Source organism: Pagrus major, chromosome 1, assembly GCF_040436345.1.
Source record: "Pagrus major chromosome 1, Pma_NU_1.0".
NCBI lineage: Eukaryota > Metazoa > Chordata > Actinopteri > Spariformes > Sparidae > Pagrus > Pagrus major.
The window spans coordinates 12,369,411-12,389,271 of NC_133215.1; the positions used below are offsets into that span (position 1 = coordinate 12,369,411).

Below are 19,861 nucleotides of genomic sequence, written 5' to 3' on the forward strand. Positions count from 1 at the left end.
TTTTTAAATAACACTAACACAGTAGAATTCATTACTTTTTTCATACCTCTGGTAGAATGTAGTAACAGAGAAAAGGAATCTCTCAGTAACTAGTCACCATTATGAGAGTATAGCAGACAACCCACAAGTTTAAAACAAGGAAAGTCTGTGAGTAAACACTGCCCAGTTGGATGCTTCAGTGCTTGCAGGTCTGTGCAAGTCAGCAAACAAAGTAAACCACCAAGAGCAACAGAAACCAACTCAGAACTAAACACAGGCGACCAAAAGCATTGCATTAAAGCCTCCTGAGATTATGGGCTTAAGTTCCTCCAAAGTCAACCGCCTCAGTCAGGTCTTCACAAACAGTGGGAGTGACGACAAGGTGGAGCTACCATCAGCCTGCCATCCTAATATAGGACACAATCTAAAGCAATGACGACGCCATGTCATTTTAAAGTGGACAAGTGTGAGCAAATAATCAGTATCACAGGGTTTACCTACAACAATCCCACACATGCACTGCAGGTTGTAGCACATGGAATGATTTAAGATGCACAGTCCTCGCAGGGTGTGAACTATCTTGATATTTAGTTTCCCTTTGATTGTGCTTCACTGTTCGCCTGTGATTAGTTCCACTGGAGGCAAATCTGAGGCGGCAAAACTTACTCGCGCCTAATTTGTTAAATAAAGATAAATAAATACGAAAATCATTATTCACCAAGTTTGCTACGATTTATACGCACTGCTCGTACCTTCAAATACAACAAACCTCATTACAACTGCTCCCCCGGAACCCTGTCCGGCTACGTGTTTCTTCCCGGGCTGTTTAGCGCGCGGACACGTTTCTCGTTCAGCGGCATTTATCACAGATGCTGCACGCTCGTTAGCAGCGATGTGATTTACATTTAAAGTGAGCACCTAGCAGTCATAACGTCAGTATAAACAGATGCGGTCGTTTTTTTAAAAATGCAGCTAACTTATCGTAGCGACTGTCAGAGCAGCTTTAATGTTTTAAGCTAACGCTGGCTGCTGCTAAAGGACGGGTCGCTCACAAGGATGCTAACGACTTTATATTGGACATAACGTTAGCTGCGATGTTTACGTTTTGTGTGTTGGCAAAAATTAGCAACGCCACCGTGACTTAACAGCAGGGAATATTTCCGTCTCACACCACAGCCTGTGACCTAAAACAACACACAGTAAGTCAAGAAAAAATGCTGGTAATGCCTGTAAAATACATGGCATTTTGTTGAAAGTATCCTCGCTAACATTGTTCATCTTAGTTATGTAGTATTTCCTATTCATATTGACGTTATTTAATGATAATTGATCATTTCTCGTGAAAGTTGTGGCATGTATGGAAGCCCATTTATCACAAATAGAATAATCAATATTTTGAGATGAAAAATGTTCTTTAAAAAATGAATTGCTAAGCCAAAATCAGGAGATCAACTGAGTCCCAATTATTAGTTTGTAAGTCAAAACTTTGATTTATTTCTCATATTTTTGACATATTAGTAAGTCAAAATATGGACCTTCTAACTTAAAATGTTGAATGAAAAATAAGGTTGTCACCATCCCAGAATTTTAAACTTCAATACAACATAAGTATAAAGAAAGACTCTGACTCTCTGCTCTCCTTCTTTTGCAAGGGATGCCTAATGCCAGTGCACGGCCCAAGAACGGCAGAAGGAGTCGAAGGCGACGCAGAGAGGACCCTGCCAGGAACGAGCTGGTCTCTAGTTCCCTAGAAAGCGCCCAGCAGTGCCTCTTCAACCAAGATTATGGAACTGCCTTTGTGCACTACCTCCTTGTCCTCAACCTTGCACCTATGTTTAAGGACTTTGCAAGGGTAATGACTGTTTACACTCTGAAAACCAGTCTGCACACATGTACTGCCAAAGGTTGTGCATACATAACCAGCCACAAATTGTACACACTCAGTTTTCTGCTGAAGAACTGAAAGATGTTCAGTTTTGGAATAACATTTTGTGGCTTCTTCCTTTTTAGGAGTCCTTCAGGTTCACGCTTTTCAAATGGACAGAAGAGCTGGACTCTGTGGGCCGCATTCAGGAACTCTTTGACTGTTATGAACAAGCGCTGGAACTGTTTCCTGCTGATGAGGTTATCCTGAACAGCATGGGTGAACACCTGTTCAGGTATGATCCTCATCTTCTTCCAATGTTGTTTTAGACTGTGTTTTTTTTTTTGTTTGTTTTTTTTACAATAATGTGTCTCTCCTTTTCTTATTCAGAATGGGCTTTAGAGACGAGGCTGCAGGTCACTTCCATAAAGCCTTGAAGCTGAGACCAGACTATCCAGAAGCCAGGGAGAACTTCTACCGTGTGGCCAACTGGCTGGTGGAGCGCTGGCATTTCCTAATGCTCAACGACCACGGGAGAAACCGGAAGTATCAGCAAGCCATTCAGAAAGCTGTTCAGAGCGGCTGCAACACTGTGCTTGACATAGGTACTGGCACTGGGATCCTTGGGTGAGATATTTTCCATGACAATTTGGAAACTTTGAATTCTTCTTTTGTAAATCAGAACGTTTTTTTTGTTGTTTTTTTTTTTTGGCTTGAGCTAGAATAGGACCTGTGTTTCATGCGTGAGTATCATTGTCTTGATTTCTTTGTCCTCTCTGTTAAGTATGTGTGCTAAGAAGGCAGGAGCAGCTGAGGTGTACGCCTGTGAACTGTCAAAGACGATGTATGAGTTGGCCTGTGAGGTGGTGGCCGCCAATGGGATGGATGGTAACATCAAGATCCTCCATATGAAATCTCTGGAGATGGAAGTGCCAAAGGACATCCCACACAGGTACAGTTAATCCTACAGGCACAGCGCCTTTTAAGCTTTAATTTTGCTGTTACGAAGTTCATGCTCATGTTTAAGAGTTAAGTAGTGTCACTCATGTCTTTTGGGAATATTTGCTTTCTCTCAGGGTGTCCTTGGTAGTGACGGAGACGGTGGATGCAGGATTGTTTGGAGAGGGCATCATAGAGAGTCTCATTCATGCCTGGCACCACTTGCTGCTACCTCCACAGGTAACTTGTGTAGTTAAACACAAACAGGGGACAGAACTTTGTTCTACAGTTGCCCCAGTGCAATCTTACAGGGACATGATTGCAGTCAGGATTTCCCAAGTTTGTAGAAGCAGACAGGAGTACCAGCATGGAGGCCAAGCAATGTACTGCTGTGGTTGGAGGCAGCAGCAGAAGCATATTTTATCCACGTAAAACACCTAAAAAAAAATAAAAAAAATCAGCTTAAGCTGTAATCACTCTCTCCCGACCCACCAGACTCCTTTGACAAAAACAGTAATTTTACCCCATTGAATACTGGACTTGCTGGCCTACGGCTACCTCAATCAGGTAGTTTGTTTGTGTTATTCTTTGACCTCTGTGTTTCAAATGGTTAGTTCGGATTCACCATGACACAGACAAACAAACCAATTGAGGTAATAGTGGACCAGCAATTGCCATGTACTGCATTGCAAAATTACCTTTTTTAAAGGAGTCTGGTGGCCTTGAAGAGAGAGATGTAACAGCTTCAGATTTTTTCCGTCAGAAAGGCCTGTCTGACGACAATGTTAAACTATTCTAAATCAAACTGATTAAAAGATTTTTTTATTTAAGTGGCTAAAATGCTTAGCTTCCTACACCAGTACTCCTGCTGCTTCTCCAAACCATGGTTGTGTCAACAGTCATCTACTGTAGGTAATACAATTATTGTATTACCTACAGTAGATGACTGTTGACACAACCATGTTATTGAATAACTTATTAGTTATTGAATAACTTTGGATACATACCTCATACAACTCCACTTCAAAAAACAGAACTATCCCTTAAACTTGTCGGGGAGTTTTTGGCACCCAAAATCTATTGCCGTTTGCCATTGACATACAGCGTCTAAAATCCTTCTCATAAAATCTTCAGAGAGCTGAAAAACACTTGAGTTTTAATTAATGATGCCAGAGCTGGGTCACAATTCAGGGTGTGTGCTCAGAGGACTCCAATAAAATGTTTTAGCCTGACAGAGAATAAAACTAATGATGGCTTCAAGGCACTCTGTGTCAACTCGCAAAGTATAAAAAACATTACATGTATCCTCTGGCATTTGCTTTTTAAACATTCAGAGAAGTGCAGATCTCATGGGGCATGTTCCATGATATCTTAGCTTACAGTAGGAGTTGTGACATTTCACGAGTAGTTTTATTAACAGCACGTGTTTCTTGTCCTAAAGAGAGGTGAGAATGAATTCCAGGAACAGTCCGCGACGGGACGAGTTATTCCGGCTGGAGCCACGGTGTTCGGTATGGCTGTTGAGAGCGCTGAGATCCGGAGGCATCACAGGTAGGCCCTGGAGTCCGTCTGACTTCCTTTGAATAGGCTGTGTCTGTCAGGTTCATTTCTTTCCAACCAGTTGTTACATTCTGAGTTCTTGGATATTGTTTTGAGACAAACAGAGGAAGTTGTCAGGACATGTCATGAGATCGCTGTTGATTTTTCATGCAGGCTTTGCGTGTCCGAGGTGGGCAGTCTGTCCATGTCTGCAGCCGGAGAGCTCCACAGCCCGGTGAGCTGCAGCTCTGAACCCGATGACTCCATGGAGCCGTACACTACAGAGAGACTAAGCAGACTGCCAGGCGGATATAAATCTCTCACAGAGCCGTTCACAGCCCTCGACATAGATTTCAACAACGTGCAGGTGAGCCGAAACAGAGGACAACGGAAGCTGATGAACTGTGTGTGGCCTTTTTTCAGTTCAGCATATATCACCCCATGATGTGATCATTTAATCAATTCAGCTACTATCAAATTAATGAGCTTTCACTTCACTTTTGCATGATCTTTGCGTCAGATATGCAGCCTTGTGAGAAACCCTAATATTCAATATGTATTTGTTGCCTTGAGTGAAGCAGAATATTGTAACCTCGGAAAGATAATTAATTCACCTGACCGTATGTTTATTGGTCCCATGAAGCTGACACATTGGCTGCCTCACAGGCTAAAGAATTGCACATCAGTGGCCACTTATAATTTAACTATAGGCCTGCAGGGATTGTTGTCTGATTTATTAGCTGTCAGCGCAACACTTGGCAGATTGGAGAGACCGTGTTTATCTGCCAGACGGTACCTGTAGGATAATTTGTCAATATTTATCATCGCTGAGAATATTAATCCAAACTTGTTGTTGTTCCACATTTAAAAGGTTTTGATTGGAGTCTTGCAATTTTCCATTCAAGTGGATGAGCTACATTGGGGTCCAAAAGTCCGGGACCATGTTGAAAATCTCTTAACGATCAGAAAGTTTGAGGATTCTGAAAGTGTCAGACGTCAAATTATTACAAAATTATTACAAAAAAAGAAGTATCTTGACTAGTGGTCTCAGACTTTCAGATCATTGTATTTTTTTGCACAGAATTTCTATTTCCATTACCAACGTAAACCTCAGGCTTCAAGGGGTTGTTCCTATATAATATCAGCAGAGCTTGCAATGAGTGTAAACATCTAGTAAAGATGATTTTTAACTTGCTGCTTATTATCGTATTGGGGATATCGGGCTCCATGAATGTACAGTAGGCAGCCTGTCAGGTTTAGAAGCAGACTTGTGTTTTATGAAACCCACAGTATATTAACTCATAATTCATCTTTAAATAACTGTACTCAGCACATGTAATTATTACAGCCAAACTTCAATAGATTTTTGACGTTTTAGCCATCATCCCTGTGACTCCACCGTCCCCTCTTTAATCGTGCTGTATTGGTAATCTGTAGGAACTGGAGGGCCTGAGTTCCAGGGAGGTTCAGAGGATTCACCTGCCCGTCACTCAGGAGGGCGAGCTGGACGCTCTGGCTGTGTGGTTTCAGCTCCACCTGGATGAGGAGAGCAGTTTGTCTACTGGACCCCAGGAGGACACCTGCTGGGAGCAAGCCATCTACCCTGTCCACAGCAACAAGGGTAGGATTCATTAGACATTCACTGAGACAAAATTGTAACAGACTTTTACTGGTTCACCTCTGTTACAGTGTTTCCAGGGAATTGTGTTTTTTTTGCGTGTGTTGACTAGTACTTTTTTTTTTCCTGCTCAGCTTGTAGTCTCTTCTCCCACTATTTACCGTGCATTTCCTTGTTGCATCAGATGAGGGCAGTGTATGTTGTAGACTATGTACAGTGTTAAACATCTGATCTGTGTTAAATAATGCCTGGGATGCTGCAGGATATATTTCAGCCTGTCAATCAGTCAAACTTTATCTATATAGCACATGTCATACATCGAATGCAACCTTTGTGCTGAACAAGAAAAAAGTAACAGGAGTTTAAGTAAAAACATTTAAAAGAATTTTAAAAAAGTGTGATAAGATTATTAACTAAAAAACAGAAAAGAAATAGCAGTAAATATGTAAGTTGAGGCCCTTCAGTAATCGCCACTTTATTACAGCCTTAACTTAAATTCAGAATAAATGTTTCTGAAATATGTAGCTCCCTGAAAGTCTTAAAAATCGGACACTTCCTTACTTAGAACGCACAGTATGTCTTTTCTGCTGCTCGGGGTATCAAATCATCAAAAGTAGTAAGGAGTAGTGTGTTTTCTTGGGAGTTGTTGTGTTCAAACAGCCACCACTGTTGATGAAAAGCTATCTGACGTGACTTGGGCAGAAATGTTCACAGACGCAGAGATATTTTAAAGTTTTATTCACGGTACTTTTGGTCTTGTCGCTGAGGAAGTTGTAGTGACAGGCAACCAAATAAAACGCACCACTACCTTGGATAAAGTTATGGATTTCAATGTTTGAACATTGTTAGAAGCATTTAGGATAATGTAAGTGCAGAACTCAACAAAATATATGATGAAGGTCCAGTCGTTTTTTTGTCATTTTAATGCAGAAATGTTTCATATTTTATATTTAGTTATTGTCACTGAAATCCACAATACTCCAGTGTTAAAAATCCAATACGTTTACAAGACCCAGTAATGGAATACACTGCTGTACCAAATAAATGTAACACACATTTTATGATGTTTAAGGCTCGCAATAAAGCTATTATTTTAAAATAAAATTGATATTTGATGGGCAAGATACTTAAACTGACGAGAACTGCATAAAGTTTAATGAGAGTGTCACTAGGAGCTCTGTATATTCTTTACTTTCCTATTATGCCAGGCCACTGTGAACTTAATAGGCACTGACATGAGGTGACATGTTCCAGTTGGCATTGCAGTACATCATCTTTCAAACAGGGCTCAACAGCATTTCACTGCAGCGCTAATTGGTGAAGGCAGCGTCAGGGGAGCCGCCACCTTTTCCCGGTGATCACCAACATCCGTTTCCCGGTCGCTGTGACGTGTGCGCCGTGATCGCCTGTGACACTCTTTAGTGTTCATGAAATTCTTATAGGCAATAAATATGCATTTTTCCCAAATGCCTCTGACGAGGCGAGCGCTGACATGAAGACATGAACAGATGTTATTCCTGTAGGAATCCTTTCTGTGCCTCTCCCCCTCCCTCTGTGCAGCCGGTCCCCTGAATCTCATTTCTCAGTTGGGCTCGCTCTCCCTTTCTCTCTGTGCGTCTCCAGCTTTTTCTTCTCTCCGTCTTATTCTTCTTTTATTTCACCCTTTTAAAAATGTCCATGTCAAGTTGATTATATTTATTTAGCCCAAAAACAATCTGGACAGCATAAGACACCCCTCTATTTTACCTCCCTGTCAAGTTTTCTTTTTTACAGCGGGTGTAGATAAAGCCTTTTGTTGTATTCACAAAAGTCTGAGACTGAATATCATTTGACATTTTCAATTCTATTGCTGATATGATACCTGAGTATTAGCACCAATACCACAAGTCGGTTTTTGATACTTAACTTTGAGAAATATAAAGATATTTTTCTGCAGTACCCTCTTTATAAATGTTGTCCAAGCACAAGCCGCTATAGAACTCTGAACGTGACAGAAATAAAGTATAACATTGGTATCATTTGATTTAAATCAGGAACTGTATATGTATACCGACACTGGATTTTTGGGGCCGATACCTATATTGAGGAGTAAAAAAATTCTGTTACAGATTTATCGACTGAATTTCTTATGCACACAGAATATATACATAAACAGGCAATGATCCCTCAAATGTAGTTATCAAATACAAACACATAAAAGATAAAAAGTAATAAGTAAAAAAAAATCTGCCAATGCAACAAATGAAAATTGTCTGAAAAGAAGTTCCATTTGTCTGACAGTGATGCTTCTTTCTTGGTGATTTAGTCTTATAATAATGACTATATTATAATGAAATATTTTGACTAAAAATATGACAAATATACTTGGTAAGAGTTTAAATTTTTGCAGTAAACAAGATTACAAATGTGACTTGCCATTTTAAGTACAGATTTAATTCATTTGATGCCAACATTTTGCACAGTGCTAGTATAATCATGCCAAGTCACTGGTTTCTTCTTGTAATTCTTTCCAGCTTTTCTCCTGAAGCCTCGAGACGAGCTGATTGTTGAAGTCTCCTGCCGAGATGCCTACTTGAGGCTCTGTAGTGTCGCTGTGCTGAGAGATGGCCGTGAAATCCGCCTAGACAAGCGTCTGGATTCACAGCACTGTGAAAACCCTGTTTCAAATCCAAACCCAGAGGCAGAACTGTGCAGTGCGCTAGCATGCCTTAAGACTGACCAGAATCAAACTAAAGACTTCAGCATGCTGGAATGTTCAGAAATGGCGCTCCTGAACAATCATGACTACCATAAGAGTTTTTGCAGCGCGCTGGCCAAACTCATCTCCCAGCTGAAGGTTAAATGGCAAAACCAAGAGCGAACATCAGGTGATCAGTTAGACTGCAGTGACCTGTTCTATGTCCTCGATGTGTCAGAGGGCTTCTCGCTGCTCTCCCTCATCGCCGCCAGCCACGGTCATGTAAAAGCGTACAGCTCTGTGGAAAAGAAGAAGCAACAGGAAGTCTTAAAAAGACTGGCTCGCTCTAATAATATCCCAGAAGACCATCTAGAGTTCTGGCTCAACCATGTGGACGATGAGCAGGGGATGCTGCAGAGACCATCCAGAGAGAAGCTGTGGAGCGCCATCATTCTGGACTGTGTAGAGACTTGTGGTCTCATTAGACAGAAGCTGATGGAGAAAGCTTCACTGGCCAGGTAAGGGAGAGTAGCCAGTACAGAAGTACAAAAGAAAATTCTGGTGATTCAGTCTGATCTGAATTGTTTCTCTCCTGTGTTTATGACTTAAAAACAGGTGACAAAAAGTGGTTTTGCCCGGATAATCACAATAATAATTAGAATTAAAAGTTTTGGCAGGTGGAAAAAAAAGAAATTCACTAAAAAGTAGCAAGATATGTTTTTTTTTAACTACAATTTTTTTCTGCCATGTTTTGCGCATGAAAAAAAAAATTATGAAACTTGGGGGGGAAAAAATCACCAAAATCTTTTGTTCTCGCTTGTGTCTCAGAGCTTCTGTAGGTCAGAGTGGGTTATGCATTTTATTGCTGTAGTTTAATATATTGTAGAGTAAAATATATTTCCATGATCTGTATAAGGTGTTTGCTGGAGGAAGGAGGACGTATTTTCCCAGCAAAGATTGTGGTTCACGGTATGCTGGTGGAGTCAGACACGTTGCTGCTGGAAAGTGCTGTCCAGGGCCAGGAGCCAACACTGGGATTCAATATTGCTCCCTTCATCAACCAGTTCACTGTAAGTATACCTACATCAGCTACCATGTATCAAGGTTAACATATTTATGATATTTAGCATGTAATGTTCGTACTCTAGTAAATAATGGTCACTGCAGAGTTTGCTGTATGTGTGTGCCTTTTTGCACTACATTGTATTTTTTATTTTTTTTATCTTGAAAAAACAAAACAATGTTAGCTACCAGCAAACAGCAAAGGATCCCAGTAGGGCTACAATTAACAATTATTTTCATTGCTGATTAATCTGTAGATAATTTTATCTAATAATCGATAAGAGTTAGGCTATCTCAAACAGCATAGCCTAACTAGCCAATAGGTGCTAGGTTACATCTTTTAAGTTGCCAGGAAGAATAAGTTAGATTCAGGTGATTAATGGAATGGCTCAGTGGTGATTTATCACAGATGTATTATTTTTCAGTGTGTATGACTATTTTAACAACGGTAAATTTCTGTGCAGAAATATCAAAGATGATTTAGAAAGAGTTGTCATTACAAGGTTTGTCCAGCAGGGAGCACTGAAGTGTATTTTTAGTGTACTGGAAAATTTCCCGCTCAGTACATGTCCAGGTTGCAGCTATTTAATAACCAAATTGTTACCAAAAATGTTTTATGTTAGAAAACTAATATTGACCGATAGAAAGTTATCCATGTTCAAATCCAGTATCAGTGGTGTTCAAGTGTGTATACTGTTATTACGTATAAATCGATTCATAATCCTGCAGGCCTCACTTAATTCAACTGGGTGTAATATTAATAAACCAAATTCAAGGTCTATCGAGTCAATGTGGAGAACACTGAGACTGTTTTCAAACATGAATCGTCATCCTAAAGGTCAGGTCTCGAGTTACATGATCAGGAAGTTAGTCATTTTAATCATGAAATGTGTTCTTCCTTGAATTATACCAAAACAATTCATGAGAAATCACACTGAAGAACACGAAAATCATGTTTGTCATCCTGAAACTTCTTCAGCCTTCCTAACACGAGTTGCCAAAGCTTCCTTTTGTATGTCTCAGCCCACTGGTATCTTGTATTCTGTCTCATGTTACTGAGGCAACAGTCAATCTCACGTTCCTGATGCAAGAGTCAATATTGACAGTTTTCACATACAGTATGCTGTGTTGGTACGCTTGCATCATTCACATTCAAAGCTCGCCCATTAGTTGCAAATGTGCTGCCTGTTGGTTTAATATGATCGACTTATAGTGCAAGACTATAAAGGTACAAAGAAAAATTCTCAGAACAGATTTGACATGTATAAGTTAATCAGACAGACTGCTCAGACTGTTGTTTTGTTTCCTACCGTGTCTGGGTTGTCTTTTGTTGAACAAGGTTTTTCACTCTGAATACTAAGGTCCAGGACTGTTTTCTGCTGTGCACTACTCTTTGATGTCTGCTTCCCAGCTGCGTTAAAGAAGCTGTGAAATCCCTTTGAATTCTTTTTCTTTATTTGGTCTGGAAATTATCTTTTTTATTATTTTTTTTTCCAGCATCATGTTTGTGCTCTAATTCCGCAGGCCCCACACGGGACGGTCGTTTGTTTTAACAGATGTTGTCTTTGAAGCCCTCGGTGGAGGGCACTTTTCTAGCACAACTGTCACACAAGACACAACACACAGCTTGGCCCAAGACATTCCTACCTGAATCCATCAGTACACATTACATCAAGCACATCAAACAGCGGGCTCTGAGGTCTACACAACTGTGACAGGGAGGAGGAAAGATTCTTTTGTTGTGCGGTAAAGGAAACAGTGCCACTTTCTGTGCTGCCACTTTGGTTTCCCCCTCGGCTTTTAAGTCTGCTGCCCTGCAGTCGTGGCCTGTTTGTTTAGTTTTGAGTTGAGAGTTTAGAGTTTGAGGTGGAAGATTATTTCCCAAGCATTAATCAGTGATTGAGTGATTAACCACTGACACTACGAATTAAAACCTTATGTGAATAAATAATGGTTTGTGAGAAAGAGTTACAACAACTGTAAGTCTGCTTCGGCTTGATTTTTAATATACTGCAGCAGCGTTTTTCTTTCTTTTTTTTTAAGGTCTGAGACCTTTTTCTGAAATAATCCACAATAATAAACGCTTGAGTATCTAACTTGTGCACTTAAATGAAGCAGTCTGCCTTGATTTTGTGGGAGAAATCAATTTCCCCCTTTTAATGTGGACAGTGGTTGCCAACGTGTGCATCAGCAGCACCCGTTTTATGTCACATCGCTGTCAAATTCAAGTAGCTCTTCCTTCCTGGTTTTTATGTAGCTCCTTATTGGTAATGTCAGCCGGTCCTTCCTTTTATGTGCTGTAAAAACTTGCTAACATTGTGATTATCTTTTATGTACTCTAGGTACCAGTCCACGTGTTTTTGGACTTTTCCACACTGGAGTGCAGACATCTCAGTGAGTCTGTGGAGCTCTTTGTTCTCGACCTAATGAATGCCACCGCAAACTACACTGACAGAGAAGTGAAGGTAAGATATACAGTACATATCCCTAATGAATGCTATCAACATATTTTGGAAATAATACATTTAAACTCCCCTCAAAAAATCTCAAAAAACCCTGAACTACTTCCTGTTACATAAACGTATTGCACCAAAAACCAAGAAATGACTTAACCTCTTGACTTTGTATTTTTGGTCCTAAAATATAAATTCAGCACAAAACCAAAGTTTGAATCTTCAGATATAAAACTTTGCATCATGAAACAGTTTGAAATAGTTCAGTTTTTAAACATTCAAATGTTTTCAGACACTCAGCTCTCCGCAACATCCTTCATCCAGCGATCTAACATGAGGTGCAATATCTGCAAAGCTCATAAACATTAAATGCAAGAACTGGAAATAACTTGTTGGTCAGGATAGAACTAAAAAGAACCATGATCTCATTTTAAATATTTGCATGTGTCATGTATTATTGGGAGCAAGATATTACAGGTACAATGTACAGTATATTTTTAAGCTGACTCTTCTTATGTACCATTAAAACAATATCCCTGTTTCCCAGGTCCGGGCGACATCTGCAGGCAGATTAACTGCAATTCCCTTCTGGTACCACATCTATCTGGACCAGGACATCAGCGTCAGCACCTTCAGCCAGAACTCTCACTGGAAGCAGGCGGCTGCTGTGCTGCAGCAGCCCCTGGAGGTACAAGCTGGAGACTGGGTCTGCCTCACTGTGAAGCTTCACAAGAGCACCATCTCCATATCAGCCCATGTAGCGAACGCCCCCAGGCCAATGGAGCAATAAACTCCGACACTGTCGTTTAATTTCTATATATTTTATGCCTCAATTAAACACATACAGTAATGAATTCCTCATCAATCAAGTAAAGATTTACCTTCTACATTGTCATTCTTCCTAAATGGGATGCCAGTTTTCAAATTTCCAAGTTTTCACACACATTGGATCTCTATTTTGAGCTATAGTAGAAGCCGTCATGACGCAAAAAAAATCACCATATAGAAATAGAATTTTTGAACCTTCATGTTGCGTTTTTATTTCAAACTGCTATAAAATAATAGGACATTTATAATTTGTACTTATGTTTGTAAGTATGTTATATGAATATTATAGTTGTCCCTTTATTATGGGCTCAGTTGTTTTTGTAAAGATGTTTGTTGGTATCAATAAAAACATTTCAACAATAAATGTGAGGATTTTCTCTATAAAAACAAGAAAAACAAGTGAATATGTAGTTAATCTGATTTATTGAAGAGACTGTCAGAGATGGAATCAAATTAAAATGTGGAACATTGACATCAGCTCTGATATGATCCTGTCAGTTTTATTTAGAAAAATAAAATCCTGTAAGGCAATGCAACATTCTCTAGCTGGACTTGATGCAGATTATGCTGTTGATTTGATACATTTATGCATTTTATGACACAAACTGATATCCTACACTGTACATTAAACATGTAAATATCCCTGCACGAATCAATGGAAGTCACAAAGACAAAGGAGCTCGGAAAATCTATGGGGAAAAGTAAATGGCTTGGGTGCTGTAGCTGCAGTTATTCAAGCTTAAAGGCTAAAAACGATGGACAACATCTCATCAAATTATATGAATAAAAGCCAATGGTAAAAGAATAACTGCACCTGGAATATAACTTGATGTAGTGGATGAACTAGTTCCACGGCACATAGAACAAGGCATCTGAGAAGACTAGTGAATATATTTCTATTAAACACTATAGAGTGAGCAGTATGCAGTAGAGCGAAGAGACATGAACCAGAGTGTGCTGATTGTACAGTTTCAAACTTAATTATGTACGTTGTTTTAATACTTGGACTGTACTTATAGTATCTAGGCAAACCCTTAAGAAATACATCTTATTTATATTGATTTTGTATTGATGTCACACTGTCAGGACACATCTTTCAGCAGGCACAGCTCCAACCTACTCTTAACTGTGCAGGCCAAAAATTTGCTGCTTCTGCTCTTTCCATTCCCTCCCTCCCTCGGGGGTATGGATCGTCTGCAGGCTGAGACAAAGAAATAGATTCTGGATTCTGGACATCTAATGTGCTTTAGTTTAGTAGATTTTCATTTAAGAGTGCTATTTTCAACCGCTGTCCTCTGAAATCAATATAAACAAAAGATACGAAGCGAAAAAAGGTATTTTAAAAGTTGTGATTTTCTCTGCTGTCACATCTGACAAGTCGGAAGACGAATGAGAAAGTTTTTCTTTTCATCTGTGAAAAAAAGCAATCTGAAAAATTATCTTGGCAAAGTTTCTTTATTAACCTGCCAAAACTTTTTTTTTTCAACTATTCACACAGAAAAAAAAAACAATTTAAGAAAATTATCCTGGCAAAAAATAAAAAAAAGTTATTTCACTGCTTTCACAGATGAAAAAAAAACTTTATCTGAAAATGGATCACCAGAATATTTGCTATATTTTTCCTCCCATACTTGCCTCTCAGGGCTTCCACAGATCATGATATGAACGAGATGACACAAAGAAAGTGTGTAATAATTCCCTATTAGGAAAGGATACACATGCATGATTCCCTCCGAATGCGGGAGGCTTTATGTGGATTCTCATTTAAAGAAACACAACAGCACAGAGGCTGGCTCCTTTGAAGAGAAGTGTGCTCTTAGGGGCCGTGTTAAAATTCACCAAAAGTCTATCCCAATTATAATGAACTAAAAGCAATTCTAGCAGAGCCAACTAAGCCATATAACTCACTAGTACAACGATAACAGCATAAAATGTATGTTGTCTACAAATCATTTAGTGCCATAACCTCACTGAACATTCTTGGAGCTGTCACCGGCAGAGAGGTCCATCTGGTTTTGCATTTGTTGGCCAACTTTCACTAGTACTGGGTTGATGTGTCCTTTCAAACAACAGTTTTATTTAGTGTTGCATCCGTACAGTAGTGTGTAAAGGAACATGGAGGGGCTGTAATTGGGTCCAGCCCAACCGTGTCTGAGAGTCTGTTGATGACATCAGCCTCAACGATAGGCTAGGTAATCACGATGAGATCTGCCTCTGATGGTTCTTTGGTTTGGTTGGTCCTTTCTTCTTCTTCGGTTACTTCAGGTCCAGCCTCATATCCTTCATCCCACGGGGCCGAGCTGAACCCAGCGGGAGCTGACAAAGAATGCGGTGTGAGGGTTCTGCCCAGGCCCTCGTATTGACCTCTGGGTGATACGGGGTCGGATGCCGCCTCTGTGATGGCATCTTGGGAGGCAGAAGAGAGCAGGCCAGATCGCTCCCCATCATTCCCCGCCTCACCAAAGTAGGACTTTCTCGGACGACCCATAACTGTTCTCCCTGTCAATAAAGACAAAAAAGTCTCAAATATTTTCTTGATGTTGCAGAATAGGGCAGATACTTAAAATACACAACTGTGCAACCAGCCCATTAGATAGGAGGCACCTACCAACATTGCGGACTTGTTCAGAAATGTCTGCTCTGACATCAGAGATGTCCCACATTGCCATGAAAGAGTCAAAGCAGGAACCCTCCTCAGCCTCCTGGATGTAAGGCTTGTAGGTGAAGCTGAAGTGGTGGGCGATGGCTGCCAGAAACATCTCCACGCAGATGATAAAATCCTGAGTAAAACAATGGCGAGCCCATATGGTTAAATAAATGACATATTAAGAGCAAATTATTAGTAACTCTTAACTAGATAGACTTACGCTTACCTGTAAGCCAGTCGCTACAGCCTCCACACTTTGCCAGTCCCATGTACGTTCCTCTGAGATAATGCCCACTTTCACTAGCAAAGCAATGAACACAGCTTGCCTAGAAGAGTGTAACGAATAAACATTGTCAGCAGCTACCACATGATCAGATGCCTTTGTCTATGTACACAAATAAAGACACTGCAAGCATACTTCACCAACATATACGATGTATACAAGCAAGGTAAAAACAGCAGAAGTATGTTTTCAGAAATGTCCAGAATTTTGAACACAAAGACTTACCAGAAAGAGACGAACACCACCATTTTGACACATAGGAATTTGCCCACTGGTCTGATCGGACTCAGTTCTTCTCTCAGAGCCCTGTAGAACAGCACCAGGCAGTACATGGCAAACTAGATAAAGAGAAGACAGTTAGAGAGAGAACAAAATGTACATCCATCTTATCTGTTAATACACTCCCAGGCCATAAAGTAAGAAACCGTCCTTACTTGAGGTCAGTTACATTTAGACTTATTCAAAAAAACAGCAGCAGTATTACCAGCTGTGACATATTGTTGAAGATGACCAGGTACGTCCATGCATTTTTCGAACTGAAATTGCCTTCATCATACACCCCGCACAGCTGACAGATCCTGTGAAGAAGAAAAAAGGCCACAGCAGACATCAACACAGACAGTGAACAAAATGCTGTGATTGGTCTTAAAGAAAAAAGGAGAATGAAGAGCTGAGCTTGCTTACAAGGCAATCACTGTGGTGACTGGTCTCACCACTGTGTATTGCAACACTCCCAGTTTGCATCTCAGCAGTAACACCCTGCAGAGGAAAATAAAGTTGGAGTTTGAATCAGATTTTAATTGGGTTAACAACATTAAAATCTGCTGATTTCAGTGAAGTGTAGTGTGTAATGACAGAATTATAACACTGAACCTCCTAATTTTCCTCAAAAGCTTTAAGAAAATGGTCTGATATCCACATGCGTCATGGTTTATATTTTAACAGGGCAATTTTATAAAATATAAAGCTGCTGCTGACCTTCAGCCAATACATCAATTTGTTATTTAAAGTTTTAAATGGAGAACAAATTATGGCAACAAGAAAAGCTCTGACTGCACACAAGCACTTTAACCAATTATGGATGTTTCCTGAAAAAGCTAATTTGAAGCTGGTGACTGTCATTGATTTGTTTACTTTCTTTGCTGTGGGGGAAAAAACTGACTTCCATCTCTATCTTTCAGTGTTTGCTTCTTTTCTTCAAACAATAGTTGAAATCAAATAATGTCAAATGGATAATGTTGCATTCCTTCATTTAAGCAAGAACACTAAGAATAAAACTGATAAATCCATAATAGTATTGAAAAGTCAGTTAGATCAATAATTGTGGGTAACTGAAGAAGATGGTAAGGAAATATGACTATACTTGCGAACATAGAAAAAATAAGGTGAGTGTTGCTCTGGGTCAGGGGTGAAAATGGTTTAATGTAGATATAAAAATCAGGTGCTTCTCAAGGATCAGAGTAAAGGTCAAGTACCAGTAAGAAGAAAAAAACAGTGCCCATCCAGCTTACTTACAAAGAAAATCCATGGTGTGTGTGGGCAGTCTGACTCAGAATCTGAGGCACTCTGATAATATTAAAAGTCCTTTTTTAACTTAATGGATACGCCTACGTGTTTTGACAAGTCTTCACCATAAAAAGGCCAGACTGCCTACACACACACCATGGACTTCCTCTGAAAGTAATCTGGACAGTCGCTGTTTTTCCTTTTGATTAATACATAACTACACTAGTGTTGAAGGCAGACAAGTATTTGTATAGCTGTACGACATGTTGGCTGCCACATAGTGAGGTGGGTGCTTCATGGATTGTTTCTATACAAGTCTTTGTTGTAAAGGTGGTATAACTGTACAGGAAACTTACTCTCCCATTGGCCAGGGTGGGCAGCAGCAGAGAGGGGGCAGGTGTTTCTGCTGCTCCTGGACCTCCAGCATCAGTACCAGGCTGGGATACTGATTTTCCAAGTAGTTAAGCAAGAAGGTCATGAAGTTGTAGATGACATAGGCCTCGTAGCACTCTCTGCATGTGTCCACGTAAATGGCTATACCGGGGTATTTCAGTGCAATCCACTGTGAGAGGGAAAAGAGAAGGATTACATGGCTTTCTTTAATCATACATGCATATATGGCTTTGATTATGTAATACACAACTCACACTGTCCAAGCTGTAGATTGGGACCATCCATAATATCCTTAAAAAATAACAAACAAAAAAAACACACAATAAAAACACAAATAATAATAATAATAATAAAAAAAACAGTTTCAGACTCTTGTTTGTGGATGACATGACTGTTGACATCTTTACCTGATGATGGGTTTCTGAAGCTCTGGCTGAGTGTAGTGAACCAGATGCTGGAGGATGCCCCATAATGATATGGGTATGGTCATGAAGACAAATATCCCAGCGATGAACCATGCTTTATTATGAGTGCCAACCTGTCATTACACGGAAAGAGACAGTCAACACAGTTGAAAATACACATTTAAGTCTGGGATCATAAGAAAGTATTTTGACTTTTGTCTGTTTATAACTGAAATCAACATGTTTAAGGACATTTACAGTTTCTAAAAAGAACATAAGACTTCCAGGACTAAGGTACGGACAAAGAGGGCTTGATAGGGAGATGTTTTGCAGTGATTACCACATCATAATCACATCAATCATGTGACTGCAAATGTGGTTAGTGACTACTGTTGTTACATAGATGAAGTGAAGTAAAAAGAGGGTTGTATATTCTCCTCTGAAATGGTGTTGGTTAGTTTAAAACACAATATAACGTTACTAAAAGTAGAGTACAAGTATTAGAAATGTACTCATAAACATCCCTAGTTCGGACTGACCTTTGACTGCTGCAGTTCCCAGATGCACAAGGGCAGGACGATCAACAGCAACAATATGTACAGCACAACGACCAGCGGGCGGATCCATCTTCTCCAATTCCCACAGGAACAAGGCATCTTGACATTAAGACGCCTTCAGGCCTTTAAAACTGGCCGCAGGCTCCGTGACAGCACAATTTCTCTCTCTGGTCCGACGCTCGACACATTTAGCGTTAGCATCGCATTATCACACTCTCACCACGCTCACCGCGACGAAAGACAATCTTTCAGCTGTGTACACGCAATTTGCTTTTATCACTTGCGTTAAGCTTCATTCGTGAGGACAAATGTGCTGGATAATTACCAGCTCATATGACTCGTTTTTATGGAGCTAGGTTGCTAACGTTAGCTCGTCATCTGTTTCACCATGTAAACAAACAAAGCAGCTGATCCTCACCAGAACCGCTGAGAGTATCTCAACGTCGAGCGCAATAAAATAAAACTCCCGGATAAAATATCAATCGACTCGCTAGGTTAATGAACACTTTGAAGTGTTTTTAGAAGGTTTGCGTTGGTAAAAGTTTCCACAAAAGTAATTTGTTGTTGGTACTTCCTGTTGATGCCTTCAGATGTCCCGCCTACAGTCTAGAATCTGATTGGTGGGTTCGAGGCAATTAGCCAATCGATGAAGAGAGATTTATATCCTCTCTGACGTTACTTGTGGCTAGTTTGGTTGCTCTGCATTGTCATTGACCATATAATCTGTGCTCTCTCCAGCAGATGGCAATGTGAATTAACAATTTTAGGACACTGGATCCTAAATTAATTGTAGTCACAGTAATTTGAAGACGACAAGACTCTTTCCAACACGCACTTTCCAAAACTGTTTCATAGTATGACCTTTTGTTTGAGCTACTTATGCAGTTGTTAGTTTACTGGTGACATAAACATAACAATGACAAATGCATATTTAAAACTGTTTATTTAAAAACAAACATTTGTAATTTTAATGAAAATAAAAAAAGTACAAGATATCAGACAAATATATGTGATAATTCTTATTTTGTTTGCCCAAATTGAGTCTTGCCAGTTCCCAGACAAGGATAAACACTTGTGTGCTGAAGATGCACTGGCTGTGTTCAGTATCTCTA

General features: G+C 39.9%; 2 protein-coding genes across 2 annotated transcripts; one reads left to right on the forward strand and one right to left on the reverse strand.

Annotated features, from left to right (window-relative positions):
- The first annotated feature begins 830 nt into the window (after window positions 1-830).
- Window positions 831-13,317, forward strand: prmt9 (protein arginine methyltransferase 9). The gene is made up of 13 exons (XM_073465273.1): window positions 831-1,178; window positions 1,632-1,831; window positions 1,990-2,138; window positions 2,234-2,470; window positions 2,628-2,795; window positions 2,920-3,022; window positions 4,224-4,333; window positions 4,496-4,688; window positions 5,759-5,942; window positions 8,453-9,134; window positions 9,533-9,686; window positions 12,021-12,143; window positions 12,679-13,317. The coding sequence occupies exons 2-13, from the start codon at window positions 1,634-1,636 to the stop codon at window positions 12,919-12,921; spliced, it is 2,544 nt and encodes an 847-aa protein (XP_073321374.1). The 5' UTR covers window positions 831-1,178; window positions 1,632-1,633; the 3' UTR covers window positions 12,922-13,317.
- Window positions 13,318-13,365: 48 nt separating this feature from the next.
- Window positions 13,366-19,341, reverse strand: tmem184c (transmembrane protein 184C). Its single transcript, XM_073465284.1, has 10 exons — window positions 18,732-19,341; window positions 18,196-18,326; window positions 18,043-18,079; window positions 17,752-17,957; window positions 16,574-16,648; window positions 16,374-16,467; window positions 16,115-16,227; window positions 15,833-15,932; window positions 15,568-15,739; window positions 13,366-15,458 (listed from the first exon to the last, which is right to left on the reverse strand). Exons 1-10 carry the CDS (start codon window positions 18,846-18,848, stop codon window positions 15,148-15,150), a joined length of 1,356 nt encoding a protein of 451 aa, XP_073321385.1. The 5' UTR covers window positions 18,849-19,341; the 3' UTR covers window positions 13,366-15,147.
- Window positions 19,342-19,861: the final 520 nt, after the last annotated feature.

Bases quoted from the DNA above. Each gene is read 5' to 3' on its own strand.
- prmt9 (XM_073465273.1), top strand. From the start codon at position 1,634: ATGCCTAATGCCAGTGCACGGCCCAAGAACGGCAGAAGGAGTCGAAGG. The intron at 4,689-5,758 runs GTGAGCCGAAAC...GGTAATCTGTAG, and splicing joins TAGATTTCAACAACGTGCAG to GAACTGGAGGGCCTGAGTTC. The intron at 9,135-9,532 runs GTAAGGGAGAGT...GATCTGTATAAG, and splicing joins GAGAAAGCTTCACTGGCCAG to GTGTTTGCTGGAGGAAGGAG.
- tmem184c (XM_073465284.1), bottom strand. From the start codon at position 18,848: ATGCCTTGTTCCTGTGGGAATTGGAGAAGATGGATCCGCCCGCTGGTC. The intron at 18,080-18,195 runs GTAAAGATGTCA...TTATTTTTTAAG, and splicing joins CTTCAGAAACCCATCATCAG to GATATTATGGATGGTCCCAA. The intron at 15,740-15,832 runs GTAAGCGTAAGT...TGTTTTACTCAG, and splicing joins CTGTAGCGACTGGCTTACAG to GATTTTATCATCTGCGTGGA.